The following is a 16668-nucleotide window of genomic DNA, read 5'->3' as shown; positions in this document are numbered from 1 at the left end:
AGTGCATAGCCAAAGACTGAAGGGAAATTTCTGCCATCATCCTTTATTTGGAATACACTGCCCCAAAAATTCTAGTTGCCTAAAAACCCCCTCTCCCTCACACACATATATATACACACATGTCTGTATTTGTCTCATCATTTCATCAGGACATCCAGACTTTGTTCAAGTTTCTTCTCTCTGTTTCAGTATGGAAACCACCACTAGACATTTGGCTGGAGAGATTTTAGAGCTCACCTTCTTCATTCTCTTTGATTCAGAGATCAAGTTCTATGCCATCTATTGTACAATAACTGACAATAATGTTTAACGGTATATGTATATTCTTGTTACAGTTAGTCCTTAATGGACAGCAGCAAAAACTCCTTGTATTTTTACCCATATCCATATCCTCTGGTCTACTGGATTTCATCACTTCTTTATTATCCTCCTGCAGAGACAATCAGGGAACATTGGTGAGCGGAGAGTGGCGACTGAAATGGAAAGATAGCTTCACATCAACTTCATTCTTCTCTTTGCCCACATTTCAATGACACTTACATAAAAGGAAAACAAATGATCCTTGAGTATTCACTTAAACTAGATTATCTTATAATAATTAAAATCCTGAACCAAGCAACTAAGGCATGGTAAAGTGAGTATTAAAAAAAAAAATGTTTATCAATTTGAAGACTTGAGCTTCCTTCCTTTTTACATATAATTTGAAAAGTGACGAATACTAATTAAATACAGAGACAAATGGAGGAAAAAAATCTATGAACTTTAAATTATTATCTTTCTGGAGATTTTTATTAAATATCTATCATTATAGTTTTATATTACATGTATATTACAATATAAGCAAAATAATGTATAATTTTAACCCCCAAGGATATGGTTGCCAAAAGGTAAATTTTTAATATAAAAAAGTTAGGGTAATAATAGAGAGGATACTTTAGTTCTTGTAAACATCTTTAATAACTGTTTATCTGTTGCTAAATTGATAGGTCTGACTCCCCCTGCTGCTCTGTTTATATGCTTCTTACCAAATAAAGCTGTTTGAATATTTTCCTACGGTACCTTTCCCCCAATTTATTTTCTCACTCCCCTTCCCTCACTTGTTTTATGAAAGCAGTTGTTATCCAGGTGTGTGAAACGGAAGAGTAGATACAATTGTTCATATAATTCAGCAAACCTGATATGGAGTAAAAGAGGTTTAGAGAGACACAATTTTCCATAGTAACCATCTGTGCCTATCAGATTCACCAGATAATTGTTAAACATTTCACTTCATTTTGGCAGAACAGATCGAGATGGAGTTAATTCATGAGGAAGGGTAGATCATTGAACAGATATAAGAATAACTGTTTTGGGATACATACCCTGTATCTTCTATAAAGGGAAACAGCCAAGAAGTAGTCATAAACTTTGTGGGAAGTTGGGAGGGATCTGTGCTGTACTCTTATTATCAAGGACTTTGACCTGGAAATGATACTCCTAAAGCCAGATGTAGGAATTGCGATCCACGCCCGTTCCTAGATCAGCTGACCAATTCAAACAAATGCTGGCTGTTAAACTGTAGTGGTCACATTAACCTACTCTTGTATATCACTAAGTACTGCACACAAGGCTTGCCATTGCTGAACAAGACAAGCATAAGCAGCATAGCAGGACACAAAGGAGTTATGTAAATAACTCAAGATTTTTTTTCATTCTGGAGGAATAAGGGATTAGAGATAATCATTAAAATTAATCAAATCAAGAAGAGTTTGCCTGACCAGTAGTGGTGTAGTAGATAGAGCATCAACCTGGGACACTGAGGTCCCAAGGTCACCAGCTTGAGCATGGGATCATCAACATGATTCCGTGGTTGCTGACTTGAGTCCAAAGGTTGCTGGTTTGAAGCCCAAGGTTGTTGACTTGAGCAAGAGGTCACTGGCTCGACTTGAGCCTCCCCCCAACCCTGTCAAAGACACATATGAGAGTCAATCATGAACAATTAAAGTGACATAACTACAAGTTGATGCTTCTCACCCTCCCCCCACCCTGCTCAAGAAAATAAGAGAGTTTGGAAAGTTGCATAACAAATTTCAGAATACTTGGTCATGAGCCATCTCTAGAATCTTAGAAGAAGTTGTTTTAGTGTCAGTGATGAGGAAGAACACATCTTATAGCAAACTCAAAGAATTTTTTCTCAGGAGTTAAGTTAGCTGAATATGTAAATAAGTTTGAGGAGGGATTCTATGAACTCATGGCTTTCATGGGCATTTGGAACATATTTCTAACCTTTCCCAGTTTATATCCTTGGCTAGTACCCCAACATAATATGTATTTTATGTGATGTTGCTATCGGACATAGAATATTGGTTCACCAGGTACCCACCCATCCTGAGGTGGCACTGTTTTATATTCACTCAGATAACTTGTCCATTCTCTTTGTGATCTGATTCTTTAATTTTCTGTTATGTTAAATCCCTACATTTTTCTCATATGTCTCCCCTGTGGAACAGTGTACAAGATGTCCAATGTGCCAGTCTTCCTTTGTATCAAACAAAGCACAGGAATTAGAAAACAAATTTACATTGTCCTATAAACTCTTTAAGTCTCAGAAAGCTTAAATCCAGTTTGAACTTAGAGACTGAGGGTTCTCCTGCATTCCAAAGTCAACAAATTGAGTTTACCCTTCCAGAAGGTCATCTTAATGCCACAGCCAGCAGTTACCCCATGGTTGTAAATAAGTAGCCAGTACAGTTATTATTTCTTTACTATGTTGACAAAACCATAGAGTAAACTTAGAATGAATAAACTACATTTAATTGACATGGCTTTGGCAACAGGCTTAATTATTTTTCAGCATGAAGAGAAGGATGTGCAAATAAAGAGATATGTTCTCCCATCTGTAGTTTAAGCTTCTGTTGCCAATACGACACATAGCTTAAAGTTGTTTAGGAAACAGGAGAGAATCGTGCAAAGACTTAGTTACACGACCACTTGCATAGTAGGAAAGTGTGCGAGTTGGTAAAAGAGTCTGAGCATGAAACACCCATAGGTTCCTCTTTCTGGCTGGTGAATTGTGTTGGGACATCATTGCATGTTTGGTTAAATTTTTTGTAGATATGATCCAAGTTCTCAAAGTAAAAAGAGTTTGAGTTTTAAAGTATTTTATTTACCTAGGATTTATGAGTTTTGGAAAGGAAAATAAAGAGTGATTGCTAAAGTTTTTGTTTGAATATATATGGGAGGGTAGATTGCACAGAAGCAAGTATAACCTTTTAGGATAGACCTACTGTATCCTTGCTAACAGGATATATCATGGCTTACTAATTTGGGAATGTTCTATGTAAATACAATAAGTTTGTGAAAAATAAGTATCAGTAAATGTTATTTATTTAGGTTTTTTAAAAAGCCTTTCTAGGTGCCAACTCCAAAATGGATTTCTTGAGAAAATGGACTCCATCTTTTCTATACATGAGGCAACTTGAAACCAACTTCAAGTACTTTGCTTCATGCTCGTAATTGGTCATTAATAACTGTGATCAACTAACCCCCAAAGAAATGGTTGCCGATAGATAATTAGGAAATATCCAGGGTAGTTGTTTAGTAAAACATCCCGGAGCGCTGCAGTGGGACACGAACCGCACAAAAAGATCAGTTTTCTCTGCCTTGGACTCCATGACAGTGTGTGCATGAGCTTCCAGGGGCCTCACCTCTCCCTGACTGCCACTTTTGGAAACTTATTGAACACCTATTTGTAATGAGCACTGTGCCGGGCTAAGTCCAAGTGAACTAGGGTTATATGAGGCCAGAATAGTTTTTAAAACCCTTCATTGTCACACGGCCGGCAGGTGGCCACGAAGGTCTGCAGCCTAGTCTTTCCAAATCTGAAGTCTGGTATCTTTTAACTCCATTTTCTGAACACTCAGAGGAATTTAGAACTCAAGTCAAGTTTTCTTAAGCCTATCCCATAAAATAATCTCTTTGGACAGATGTGTTAATAATGCCAAGAGTTTGGCTTACAAATTCAGATGATCAAAGATTTGTGAGCTGGGATCTGTGAGAAGAAGTTGAGGTACTTTAATCTGCAGACGAGAAGGCTCAGGAAAAAAATAGTTCACAGCATTTTCCAAAGACTCAAAATCACTGCTAATTCAGAGCCCACTAACTCAGAAACTTATATTAACTGAAATGTGTTAGACTTTTCCCTTTGCAGTTATTGCTAAAGATAATGCCTCTTGTGTAACAGAATAGTATAAAACAATTTGGAAGAAGCATAGACAATGCAGGTAAGAGAATGAATTATTTTTAAAAAGAGAAACTCGTTGTTTTATGTAAATGAATCTAGGCAGTTCCTTCTTCTTCTTCTATTTTTTTAAATAGTCTCATCTACTCACTACAGATGGCTCCAGGACCTGGACTCTGTGAGAACTTAGTTCCTATACTCCTATGTGTGCTGATGTTCAAAGTGATGCCAGCACTCAGCATGGCATCTGGAGTCCCTGGTGATAAGGGCCAGGGTAGTGGTACCTTCTTCACTTTTGCTAGATCTGGGACCTTCCAACTCAGGGATGCTTTGAGGTGTGGGGCGGGGATTGAGCAGCATGCTAACGCAGCATTTCACAGGCTAGCTTTCGCCTTGGTCACTGACCCTTGCTTTAAGGGCTGAAAAGTATTAAGAAACAGGTCTTTGAAATAGTCAATCATTCTGAGTGATCTTACCACTCTGGCTGTCTGAATGAATCAAGCCCGGTGGTATGTGAAATGACCGCTACAGAAGGGATCCGGCTGTTGTCTTTGGTTGCTGGAGTGCGAGCCAAAAGCAGCGGTTTGGGATTCTAAAAGGAAAGGTTCATGTTCAGTGTCGTTTTAGGAAGAACTTTCTGAAGATTAGAGTCATTCTGTGTCCACCTGTTCTTTTATTATATTCAGTGTGCATGGACCGTGTGCCAGGCACTGTGCTAGACACCGGTGATGGAGAGGATGGCAGGTGCTCCATCAGCCTGGGATTATAAGCGCCTACTGATAATGTACGTGACAGCCCTGTGAGATACAGCGCCTACCATGCGGTAGGGGCAATATAGAATGAGGGGAACTGCCGCACGGTAGGGGCAGTATAGAATGAGGAAATGCCGGGTAGGGGCAGTATAGAATGAGGAACTGCCGTGTGGTAGGGGCGGTATAGAATGAGGAACTGCCGGGTAGGGGCAGTATAGAACGAGGAACCGCCGCGGTAGGGGCACTATAGAACGAGGAATTGCCGCGCGGTAGGGGCAGTATAGAACGAGGAACTGCCGCGGTAGGGGCAGTATAGAATGAGGAACTGCCGCGCGGTAGGGGCAGTATAGAACGAGGAACCGCCGTGGTAGGGGCAGTATAGAACGAGGAACCGCCGCGGTAGGGGCAGTATAGAATGAGGGGAACTGCCGCGCGGTAGGGGCAGTATAGAACGAGGAACCGCCGCGGTAGGGGCAGTATAGAACGAGGAACTGCCGGGTAGGGGCAGTATAGAATGAGGAACTGCTGCACGGTAGGGGCAGTATAGAATGAGGAACTGCCGGGTAGGGGCAGTATAGAATGAGGAACTGCCGCGCGGTAGGGGCAGTATAGAATGAGGAACTGCCGGGTGGGGGCAGTATAGAATGAGGAACTGCCGCGTGGTAGGGGCAGTATAGAATGAGGAACTGCCGGGTAGGGGCAGTATAGAATGAGGAACTGCCGGGTAGGGGCAGTATAGAATGAGGAACTGCCGCGCGGTAGGGGCAGTATAGAATGAGGAACTGCCGGGTAGGGGCAGTATAGAATGAGGAACTGCTGCACGGTAGGGGCAGTATAGAACGAGGAACCGCCGCGCGGTGGGGGCAGTATAGAACGAGGAACTGCCGGGTAGGGGCAGTATAGAATGAGGAACTGCCGGGTAGGGGCAGTATAGAACGAGGAACCGCCGCGCGGTGGGGGCAGTATAGAATGAGGGGAACTGCCCCGCGGTAGGGGCAGTATAGAACGAGGAACCGCCGCGCGGTGGGGGCAGTATAGAATGAGGGGAACTGCCCCGCGGTAGGGGCAGTATAGAACGAGGAACTGCCACGCGGTAGGGGCAGTATAGAATGAGGGGAACTGCCCCGCGGTAGGGGCAGTATAGAACGAGGAACTGCCGCGCGGTAGGGGCAGTATAGAATGAGGAACCGCCGCGCGGTAGGGGCAGTATAGAACGAGGAACCGCCGCGCGGTAGGGGCAGTATAGAATGAGGGGAACTGCCGCGTGGTAGGGGCAGTATAGAATGAGGAACTGCCGCGCGGTAGGGGCAGTATAGAACGAGGAACTTCCGCGCGGTAGGGGCAGTATAGAATGAGTAACTGCCGCGGTAGGGGCAGTATAGAATGAGGGGAACTGCCCCGCGGTAGGGGCAGTATAGAACGAGGAACTGCCGCGGTAGGGGCAGTATAGAATGAGGGGAACTGCCCCGCGGTAGGGGCAGTATAGAATGAGGGGAACTGCCGCGCGGTAGGGGCAGTATAGAACGAGGAACCGCCGCGCGGTGGGGGCAGTATAGAACGAGGAACTGCCGCGCGGTGGGGGCAGTATAGAATGAGAAACTGCCGCGCGGTGGGGGCAGTATAGAATGAGGAACTGCCGCGCGGTAGGGGCAGTATAGAATGAGGAACTGCCGCGCGGTAGGGGCAGTATAGAACGAGGAACCGCCGCGCGGTGGGGGCAGTATAGAATGAGGAACTGCCGCGCGGTAGGGGCAGTATAGAACGAGGAACTGCCGGGTAGGGGCAGTATAGAATGAGGAACTGCCGCGCGGTAGGGGCAGTATAGAACGAGGAACTGCCGCGCGGTAGGGGCAGTATAGAATGAGGAACTGCCGCGCGGTAGGGGCAGTATAGAATGAGGAACTGCCGCTCGGTAGGGGCAGTATAGAATGAGGAACTGCCGGGTAGGGGCAGTATAGAATGAGGAACTGCCGCGTGGTTGGGGCAGTATAGAATGAGGAACTGCCGCGTGGTTGGGGCAGTATAGAGTGAGGAACTGCCCGGCGGTAGGGGCAGTATAGAATGAGTGGTAGGGGCAGTATAGAATGAGGAACTGCCGCGCGGTAGGGGCAGTATAGAATGAGGAACGGGTGAGATGGGAATACTGAGGAGAGCAAGAAAATCTGTCCGCAGCCAGGATGCTGCCAGTCCATTATCGCTGATTTTGAGAATTCTTGCCATTTTTCTGAACAACAGTTTTGTGTCTGTTGAAAGCATCATGCTCTGTTTATTGTGCACTTTGTGTCTTTTCCTCAAAGCACTCCTATAATGAAGGTTATTTGATCTAATTTTCAGATGAGGCAAAAACTAAAGCCACCTGCTGAGGCATCTGATGCAAGGAGCAGAGGGGGAGTGCTCATTAGCGAGCTGAGTGGGGATTTTGTATTACGCACTCTAAGTAACACACTTGAAAAATCCCCAGTGGAAATGCTTCTCTAAATTTTCTTCTCCACCCCCATCCACGCAGAACCCACCCCCTCGCATGCTCACACCGGGCTGCACATCAATTACCCTTTTATGCGCAGTAACGTCCCTCAGAGCTTTGATGCCAGACAATATGCCTAATCCACACACTCCCAACAGTCTTTCCAAAAAAAGAGGGCCTAGATATTCACATATCAGCAGCTAGGACCAAAAAGTCATCTCTCTTCCTAGTACTGTATTCAAGGTGTGAGTAAAGAAGACCCCAAGTGTACTCGGAGTCGCTGCCACTGCACTGTTCACATGCTCTGAATGGGTGGCTTCCGGCTGTGCTGAGGTGCTGAGCCTTCAGCTCTCCGGGGGCCAGTGGTCCTGGCGTAAGCTGGTGTTTTCCTCAGCGAGCCATATATTTTTTCAAGTGCCACAACTTTAAAAGGAGTAGGAAGCCCTGCTGTTAGTCATCTGGTGAAATGCTTGGGGCTTCTTGGTGCTAAGTTAGAGAACCTACCTTGACAGACAGAGGGCAAATAGGACAATGAGTAGTGGGGAGGGCCAACCAAGGTCAGACACGCTATTGTTGACCTTGAAAGAATAAAACCTGCTGGTCCACCCAGGTTTATCGACACAACCCTTGAACTCATTAGCAAGGTCATGTTGGCAGCCGTTCTCAAAGCCACAAATGTGGAAAACTTGTCAAGATCAAGACTCAGTCAACTTAATTGAGATGCAAACCTGGTTTGCTCCTTTTGAACTATGTTCCTATCATGGCCATTTAATTATTTTGTGAGTTCTTATAATTCTTTGAGGGAAAGCCTAGCTTCAGAAAGATACTGTCTAACCCCTTTTCAGGTTACAGTATTTTTATGAACTGTGAGAAGCTTACAGTGTCTTAAAGAAACTAGGTAAAAAAGGTGTCAGCATTTTCAACAGAAGCTCCATTTCCAAAGGTTTATGCACTCTGGAGAAATTTGCTTGAGGTGAAACTTGGCATATAGTGCTCGAGTCCCTAGCTATCCACACCTCATTTTGTAGGTACTTACAAATGAGTCCTTCAAACTCACTACACTTGGTATCTGTAATTTTTAGAAATAAAAGGGCTTTAATAGCAGGTAGTTTCTGAATTTAATGTCAGTGCACACAGTTCTCAGAGAATCCAAGAAGTCAGGAATACCAAAAGTCCTGTTTTATAGATTCTGGTATGAAAGGAAAGCAAAATAATTTAAAGGGACAGATACCAGCAAATGCTGTGTCCTTAGAAGGGCACCACACTGAGTGACTTGACCATGGTTCCACTGTAGGCCCCTTGTCGCCCTATTTCCTGCCTTATGTGGTAGGCGGGGCCAACATCCATGGGCTTTGGTGTTTAGGGCTTTTCCTCAGAGAATCACTAAAAAGGCAGCCAAGAATTTTCACTTCGCATTTTGAGTCTCCATTTGAGGGAACTGGATGAGTTGCTGTCTGAACCATAAAGGAGTTGGTAGAGAGAGATCTTAGACAAAGCCAGGAAACCATGACTCCTGGAGGTGAAATGAGTCCCAGGAAAACCCCAGCATAGAGCTCACAGTGCAATCTGAGAAGACAGAGGACAGAGTCGCTAGGCAGTTGTGGTTCTCAGGAACTGTGTGGACCAGGGAGCATAGGCACCCTGTGTCGGGGCAGCAGCCACCGAGGTGCCAGGAGTGCCAACAGTGGACTCCAACCTCAGGACAGGGAGCATGGGAACCAGCTAGGAACCAGTGGCCTGCACCAATTTCAGAGAAGTTGGGTGCTTGCTGAAGAGCAGGGGGCCATTCTGTGAGCCTTTGCTCACGAGGCTTCCTCAGTGACTATTAACTTAGTGGATCCCACTTATGGGGTTACCTGTGCTTTCAGGGGGAATCAGTCAGTATACCTCTGTTAAGCACATGGTCAAATCAAAGAGCTTTATTTCTAGCATACGGCCTTGGGCAACTTAGTTAACCTTTTTGAGCCATGGTTCCTCATTTGTGAATGATGTTAATAACTCTTACCTTCAAGGTTGTGAAGATGAAAAGATGGCACAAATAAAGTGGTGAACTCCTAGTAGCTGTAATAAGCGGCCCAGCTTGATAATCTGTCTTCTCAAAAGGAAAAGTGTCCCCAGTGTCCCTCCCTGCTGAGCACTCTGGTTCAGGGGTAGGTAGTCCCAGAGATGCTGAGAGTAACTTGTTTTGGCAGGCAGCCTAGGCACATAGGGACTGAAACATCTCAGCTGTTACATCCCAAGAGCCTTTGATTCCCATGCTCAAAGGCTAGGTCATTTCCAGTGATGATCCATTTCTGTGTGAAACTAACATAGTTCAGACATTTACAACTGCCTAAGTACAACACATGCACACGCTACATCTGAGCATAGTGTGTCCAGACTAAAACAGAGAGAGGGCACTGAGTTCTGAAGAGCAGGGTCTCTCATTTCAAACTCCTCTGGCAATACTTCCCCATGCAAGCAGCTGATCATTTCACAAAAGGCCATGCTGTAACAATTAAGTCTCCTTAATTGAGGAGAAAATGAATAGAGAAGATAATTAATCATCTATAAAGCTACTGAGAGGAAAGCTGACCATGCGGGGCCCTGAAATGAATGGGTCTACAACTTGGCCCTTGGGATACCGAGAAAGGCCTCAGACCATAGCCATAGGGTTCAGGGCTCTGCAGTCTCTGAGCAATCTCAGGTGCGACAGACAGTGTATGAGATATCCGAGTGGCACCACACCGGAGAAGGCTATCTGCATCATCCTAGTAAATACCCCTTTGGAGACTGAAGACTTTCTTTTGACAAAGACCTTATCTTCTAGTGCTTCCAAAACCAAGCAACACTCCTACTAGAACCTATAAACACCAGCTATGCACCCACCCCCTGTACTTTTGCCTTATTTAGTATAAGGAAATTTGCAGAATTCTGCTATTCAGAGCAAAGAGGTCTCTGGGTGGGGAATGGGCAGATCCTGGAATCCAGATACTAACAGCTGAGCATGAAATGAGATTGTATAAAAAAAGTACTGAAGGATGAACTATATACCCATCAGGTATTGATGAATAACTAATAAATATACTAAGCATTTTGTATATGACACCATTAGTTATTTTATTCTTTCAGCTATGCTAGGTACCATTCTAAATTCTAGAGATTTGATGGTAAACATATTTTTATCCTCACAGCACCTCTGTAAGGAACCTGAGACCTTAAGAGGTTAAGGATCTTGTGCAGGAGCTCACACAATTAGTTCTTGGTGGAGAACACACTCCAAGTGGCTGTACCCCAAATCACCACAGAAATGTTAGCTATTGAGCCTCTTGGTATGAAGATTACATTGCATTCCATTATATTCCCACCATGCCTAGCACAATACTGAGTTGTGCCTCTTATCCAGCCCTAGACTTATAAGATGCTGACAAACTTTCCTAAGGATGTTTCACTCTAAGATTATCATTTAAACAGGAGACTTGTGGGGTGACAACCAGATCTTGGAAGCTGTCTCATCAGCTTGGATAAACCACACTGCCATTTGAGAACTTAAATGTAATATTTTTTTCAGAGAATGTATTTGTGCACATGAGATATAATTAGCAAAATATGTCACACACCTATGGTGAAATCAGCTTAATTTGTTTTACGAAATAGCAGGATCCCTGGGAATGACAAGAAATCCAAAAGGTACCAGTGAGTTTTGTCATTGTATGAAGTGAGTGAGAGACACTATAGTCTTCTCAATAAGACTTCAAATGGCAGTTAGGTCAAATGAGGTCCACATGATAAGTGAGTGATATTGCCGCAGGTAAAGTAACTTTTAGGATGACCCATATAGCATGTGAATTACTTGTCCTTACAGTCAAATTGACAGGCCATAGACTTAGTTAACAGCAGAATGGATGACAAATCATGCAAGGGGGGATACACAATTACCTTTGTCAGGACATCACTTCAATTTATTATGCCTGCTCTTTACTCTTATTTTAGTTAATAAATTTCACTTAATTGGTTGAAGTCATATGATTCCCAATTGAAATAAGGGTGATCAAAAGTACTTTTTGGTCTCTAATGACTGCTCTTTTTCTATTATACCTCTAGAAAACCATCGGGGTCTATGTGCATGTGACCCTTGCTACTAGTAACAGCTGGCCTTCTTACTTTACATTATGTAAAGGGAATATTTTCATTTTCAATTAAATGTCTGGCCTGACGAGGTGGTGGCACAGTGGACAGAGCGTGGGCCTGGGACGCTGAGGATCTAGGTTAAAAAACCCCAAGGTTGCTGGCTTGAGTGTGCAGTCATAGACATGACCCATGGTCACTGGCTTGAGCCTAGAGGTTGCTGGCTTGAGCAAGGGGTCACTGGCTCAGCTGGAGCCCCCCGGTCAAGGTACATATGAGATGCAGTCAATGAACAACTAAGGTGCCACAACTATGAGTTGATGCTTCTCATCTCCCTTCCTGTCTGTGCCCCCAACCTCATTCTCACTCTCATTAAAAAAGAAATTAAATGTCTGTTTCGTGCCACTCACTGGAAATTTACTACACCATTCATAGTACCTCTTCCTTCTGGGTGTCCCCTTTCTTCCAGGTCAGATCCCAATGCCCAAGATTGTTTTATCCTTTTATGTGAGCCATCACTAATCCTCAGTCTATTGCTCCATCTAGAATCAAACTGCCAGATGAGGACCCTGGACAGTGGGATCGGAACCTTCCCCCTCCCAGACTCAGGAACTCGCTCAGCAGGACGCTCCATGTGCCAGTCAGACTCGACAGAGGACCCTGAGCCCATCCTGTGTCTCCAGCCAGCCCTCTGTGTGATCCCTTCCGTCAGGGCCCAGACCCTTGAACGAGAAGTGCCTTCCTCTGCCGACGGCCCGGGCTCTGCAGACAATTCCATTGTTCACTCCACCTCCTACCCCCTCATGACTGCCAGGGGGATGCGACCTCTTCAAAGTCGCCTCCCCAAACCGGCCTCCTCAGGTAAAATGCCTATTGCTTTCCCCGGTTAGATTGGTTTCCCTCCAATAATGCACGTGCTGACGAAATGGAACACAGCAGTAAAGGTTCCCACCAAGGTCAGTGAGTGACCTCTGCCCGGAGTGGATGCCTGGACACCCCTGCACGCATGTCCTCAACCAAAAAGGAAAACGACAAGCACGGAACGTTCGCGCTCTGAGTGTTGTGCTAAGGCGTGTGCCCGCATAGAAAGGAAATGAGCACGTAGCGCAGGCATGTGGATATATATTGATACATTGATTAGGGGAGAAAACCAAAACCGTACAACGTACGCATGGGCTTTTACCTCCTAAATCTTTACTCTGAATACAGACCAATTTAGATCCCACATAAATTTAACTGAAATGTCATTTGCCCTCTAATCAGAAATGTACGTCTTCTGACATAATCCTATACTGTTCAAATATATTTAAAAGTTGAACTATGACAAACTTAGTTTGATGTATCGCCGGTAGATTATTCATTAATGGCAGTAGAATGGAGTGAGCCTTCCGAACGAGAAGTACCGCCAGGACCAGGCTAAGGGTCAAAGTTTTTTTTTTTTTTATTGTCCCCTCAAGATTAAAAATATTTATTGCAGCCCAAGATGACACTACATGATTTTTAACTCTGATGGCTTATATTGCATATGACATACCTAAGTATATGAAATAGAACTCTGAAGACTTTCAGTTATTATTCAGTGATGAGAAAGGAGACACAAGTAGAGATTATGTTATAGGCTTCTAAAAAATTAGAAAAGAAGACTTTTAATTGAACATCTCTCAGTGAATGTGATTGGGCTATCCCCATGGCTGAGTTCTTTCTTCGTGCTGTAACATTAACTGCCATGGGCGTTCCATTGCAAGCCAAGGCTACGTATTACAAAGTTAGAACGCATATTATTTCTGAAATAACTGCATTGTTAATTAATGACACAGCCTCCAGAGATTCAGTGGCGAAATCTTAGTTATAGATTATGTGCTCCATGCCTGAATAGTCACACGTGTGACCTCAATTCAGCGCAGGCTGCTGGGTAGACGCCATGATTAAACACTGTCATTATAACAAATTGAATAGAAACCGCAAGCCTTGAATTGCTGCATACGAAAGGGAGAGGAAGGAGATCGTTCTGATCTTGCTGCTAATATTCACTGTACCCGTTTCCTAAGGTTTGTGTCTTAATTAAATTGTCATAAGGAGTTGTAAAAAAAAGTAGCGCATGGCAGAGAGTGAGGTCAGCATGCTGCAGGATACTTTTGTATCATCCCCCCCCCCCAAGCTGCCTGTCAACCAAATGATACTGTTACCATGGTTCAGAGGTGGGGCCAGCTTTCCAAGGCTTCCCAGTATTCTGAAGGCATTGGTTAGTCATTTTAAAAATTAAGGAATGGAGAACTAGCCGGAACAAAAAGAAGGTGGTTTAGAGCAGCAGTCACATCCTACTTAATGTATGCATTTGAATTGGTTTTTCTCTTATCCCCATAACAAAAATGGAAAACTGTACAAATCTCACAATATTCATGAAAATAAAATCACTTTGCTTCTGTTCACAAGCAGAACGCTGTGGAGAGGCCAGAGGTTAATAATAGCATCTCCTGTCTGGTGTGAAGGCATACAGTCTGCTGGTTAATCTACCATTATGGCTAACAAAGGAACCTCCTTTAATCATTCTCTGCTAATTATATCCTCGCTCCTCAAAATGTGATCCATGGGCCGACATCATCAGCCTCATCTGGGAACTTGTCAGGAGTGTGAAATCTCAGACCGCACCCAAACCTGAATCAGGATCTGCAGTTTAACAAGAGCTTCGTGATGCACATGCATATCAAAGTGTGGAAAGTAGGGCCCCGTAGGATTTCTAAGGACTATGAGCAAAGTTTCCCAGACCACATCGTTTAAAATGACCTTCACAGGTAGTCTAGGAAAATAAGGGTTCCCTGCTCAAATATATTTGGGAAAGGCTGCATACTGAAGTCTCTCTTGGGAAATTAAAGCGTCCCCATTAGCACAAAGGAGGCTCTGAGCAGTCCCCCCCCCAGGAAGGAAATCCGTTAGATATTTAATGAATAACACTATCTTAAAAATAATCCCTGTTTCTAAGTTTGTCCTCCGAACCCTTTCTTACATGAAAAGCTTAACATTTTGTGGAAAAGTGGTCCAAGGACAGTTAGCCTTTTGGTCTCCAAGGTGGACACCCCCCATAGACACTTCTGTTAGCGCAGACTTGCAGGGCAGCAGGGGCAAGCAGAGTGCCGAGAAGTGCAGTTTTCACTTTATTTGGACATTTTTGTTATTTCTGAATACCTCGCCCACTCCCCCCCAAATATTAATAGAGTTGAAGAAAGCTGACTGTAATTCATGTATATTTGCTCATGTAGGAAAAATCAACTCCCAAAAGCAGACTGAAGCCGAGCCAAGGCCTCCGACTTGCTCATCATTTGAATATGCTGGAAACACAATGGCCAGGGAGCTGCTTCCGGACTGGAGAGCGGGAGACTCCCCTGCGGACACCCCGGTGAGGGCGGGGCCAACGGGAGGGCAGCCTCCACCTGCTGGCCCTGATTGTGGAAAATGAACTCTTTAAACATTTTTGTGATGGATTTAATTTTAAGTCAAATTTGTTGTTGCTTCAGTAACTAAAAACCTAGGCCCAATGCTCACTTCTTTTTTTCTTGAATTATGAAGTGACACCATGGGTTCTTGGCAGAATTCAAAGTGCTCTCATGCATCTGCACCCAGGTTCCTGAGGTCTGGGTGCTCTGTCCTGATTAGATGTTGTGGAACAGGCATTCAGAGTGACTGGATGACTTTCTGCATTATCTCAGCAGTTACTTTAACCTTTACCTGTTCCTATGCGACAAGTAATGCAGGTACAATTAGACTCCTTTTGGGAATGAATAGACTGAGACTGAATGACTTGCAGGGACAGCGAGACCTGCATTGCATGAATCTCTATCATTTGTGCCGTGTGTTCTTTGTCCACCCACAGATGGCCCACGCAGGCCCCTGATGTGTGACCGGCCGGGGAGGGGCTCGTGGCTCAAGGACTCCTCAGCCATCCTCCTGGTTACTTGGTCTTCCCTGCTATGTGCCCTCCCACTTACCAGTTTGGGCTAATTACTTGGGCTATATCCACCCTATTCACTATTTCTCCACTTGACCTGGGGCTGGCCCACTTTAGGGTCTTTGGTGGTACCCAGCAGTGAGAGGGTGGGAAGAAGGGCAGAAGGACCAACTACCGGAGCTTCGTGGCACCTCTGTGACGCTTCCTTCTCTGTTGCATTGGCTCTCCCTATCCAAGCATAGAGAGAAGGCCCTAAAAGAGACCCAGATTTAGATGGGGAAATAGTTAAACAACAGATGGTAATAGTGACAAAGAGGTTAAAGCAATTCCAAGAGAGAGAATTGCTCAGAGCCGTCCCCTCTATGTGATGGCAGAGTACTCCTCACCCAGCATTCATACCCTCCAAACGCACACCTCTCTGGGCTCCTCTTCTTCATCACCTTTCACCAGCTCTGCCCGCTGGAAATCCTGCTGTGTCTTGGAAGAGTCACCATCATGACTTGGAACCAATGACTTCAGTTCATTGACTGCCAGAGGGAAAGCTTAAAGCAAGAGTTAGCTTTATATTTCTAGTACCCAGCACAGTACCTGGTTCTATTAATGTTTGTTGAATAAAGGGATAAAAAAAAAGCATCTCCTCATACCCAGAAAGTGTACTGGGTCCTGTGTGGACCCACACTGTGGGGCTCTCCTGGAGCCACCGCCACAGGCTTGTCGTCCTTAACGGACAGCAGCCTTGCTAGACCACCGGTATGTCCCGGGTTGAGCTTTGTACCCCCAGAAGCAAGCACACAGATTGGCACAGAGTAGATACTCAGTGGGCATCTGTTAGAGGGGCGGACGAGTGAGTAAATGGATGAGGGGATAAAGGAAATGAATACGTGCTTGAATTGATAACTGCAGCCAAAAGAGCTCACATCCTAAAATGTGTTATAATAAATTCCAACCAAGTGACACTCTTCCAAGCAGACGTTAGAGACCCATCCCACACACCTGTGCCTGGACCATCTGGATGGATGTGGTAACAGGCCCTGACAGGGCAGTCTGCAAACATGAATACGCGTCCCGACACCCTCACTCCCCAAACGGGAGACGTGGCCCTAGACCCAGTGTTCTGCTTGTGTGCACAGAGGGAAAACTGTCCATACGGTATCCCCCCCTCCACACTCCTGAACCATGGCGT

The 16668-nt window shown here is 44.7% G+C and overlaps 1 protein-coding gene across 1 annotated transcript in view; it reads left to right on the top strand.

Moving 5' to 3' along the window:
* Positions 1 to 16668, top strand: part of NCKAP5 (NCK associated protein 5) — a 1041554-nt gene that overhangs the window by 972471 nt on the left and 52415 nt on the right. The window contains exons 17-18 of the mRNA XM_066346570.1: positions 12089 to 12403; positions 14800 to 14936. Coding sequence (XP_066202667.1) covers positions 12089 to 12403; positions 14800 to 14936 — 452 coding nt within the window. The remainder of the gene's footprint in view (positions 1 to 12088; positions 12404 to 14799; positions 14937 to 16668) is intronic.

This window comes from Saccopteryx leptura, chromosome 7, assembly GCF_036850995.1.
Source record: "Saccopteryx leptura isolate mSacLep1 chromosome 7, mSacLep1_pri_phased_curated, whole genome shotgun sequence".
Lineage (NCBI taxonomy): Eukaryota > Metazoa > Chordata > Mammalia > Chiroptera > Emballonuridae > Saccopteryx > Saccopteryx leptura.
Note: the sequence above shows the minus strand (reverse complement) of the source record. Positions and strands in the feature narration are given on the sequence as shown.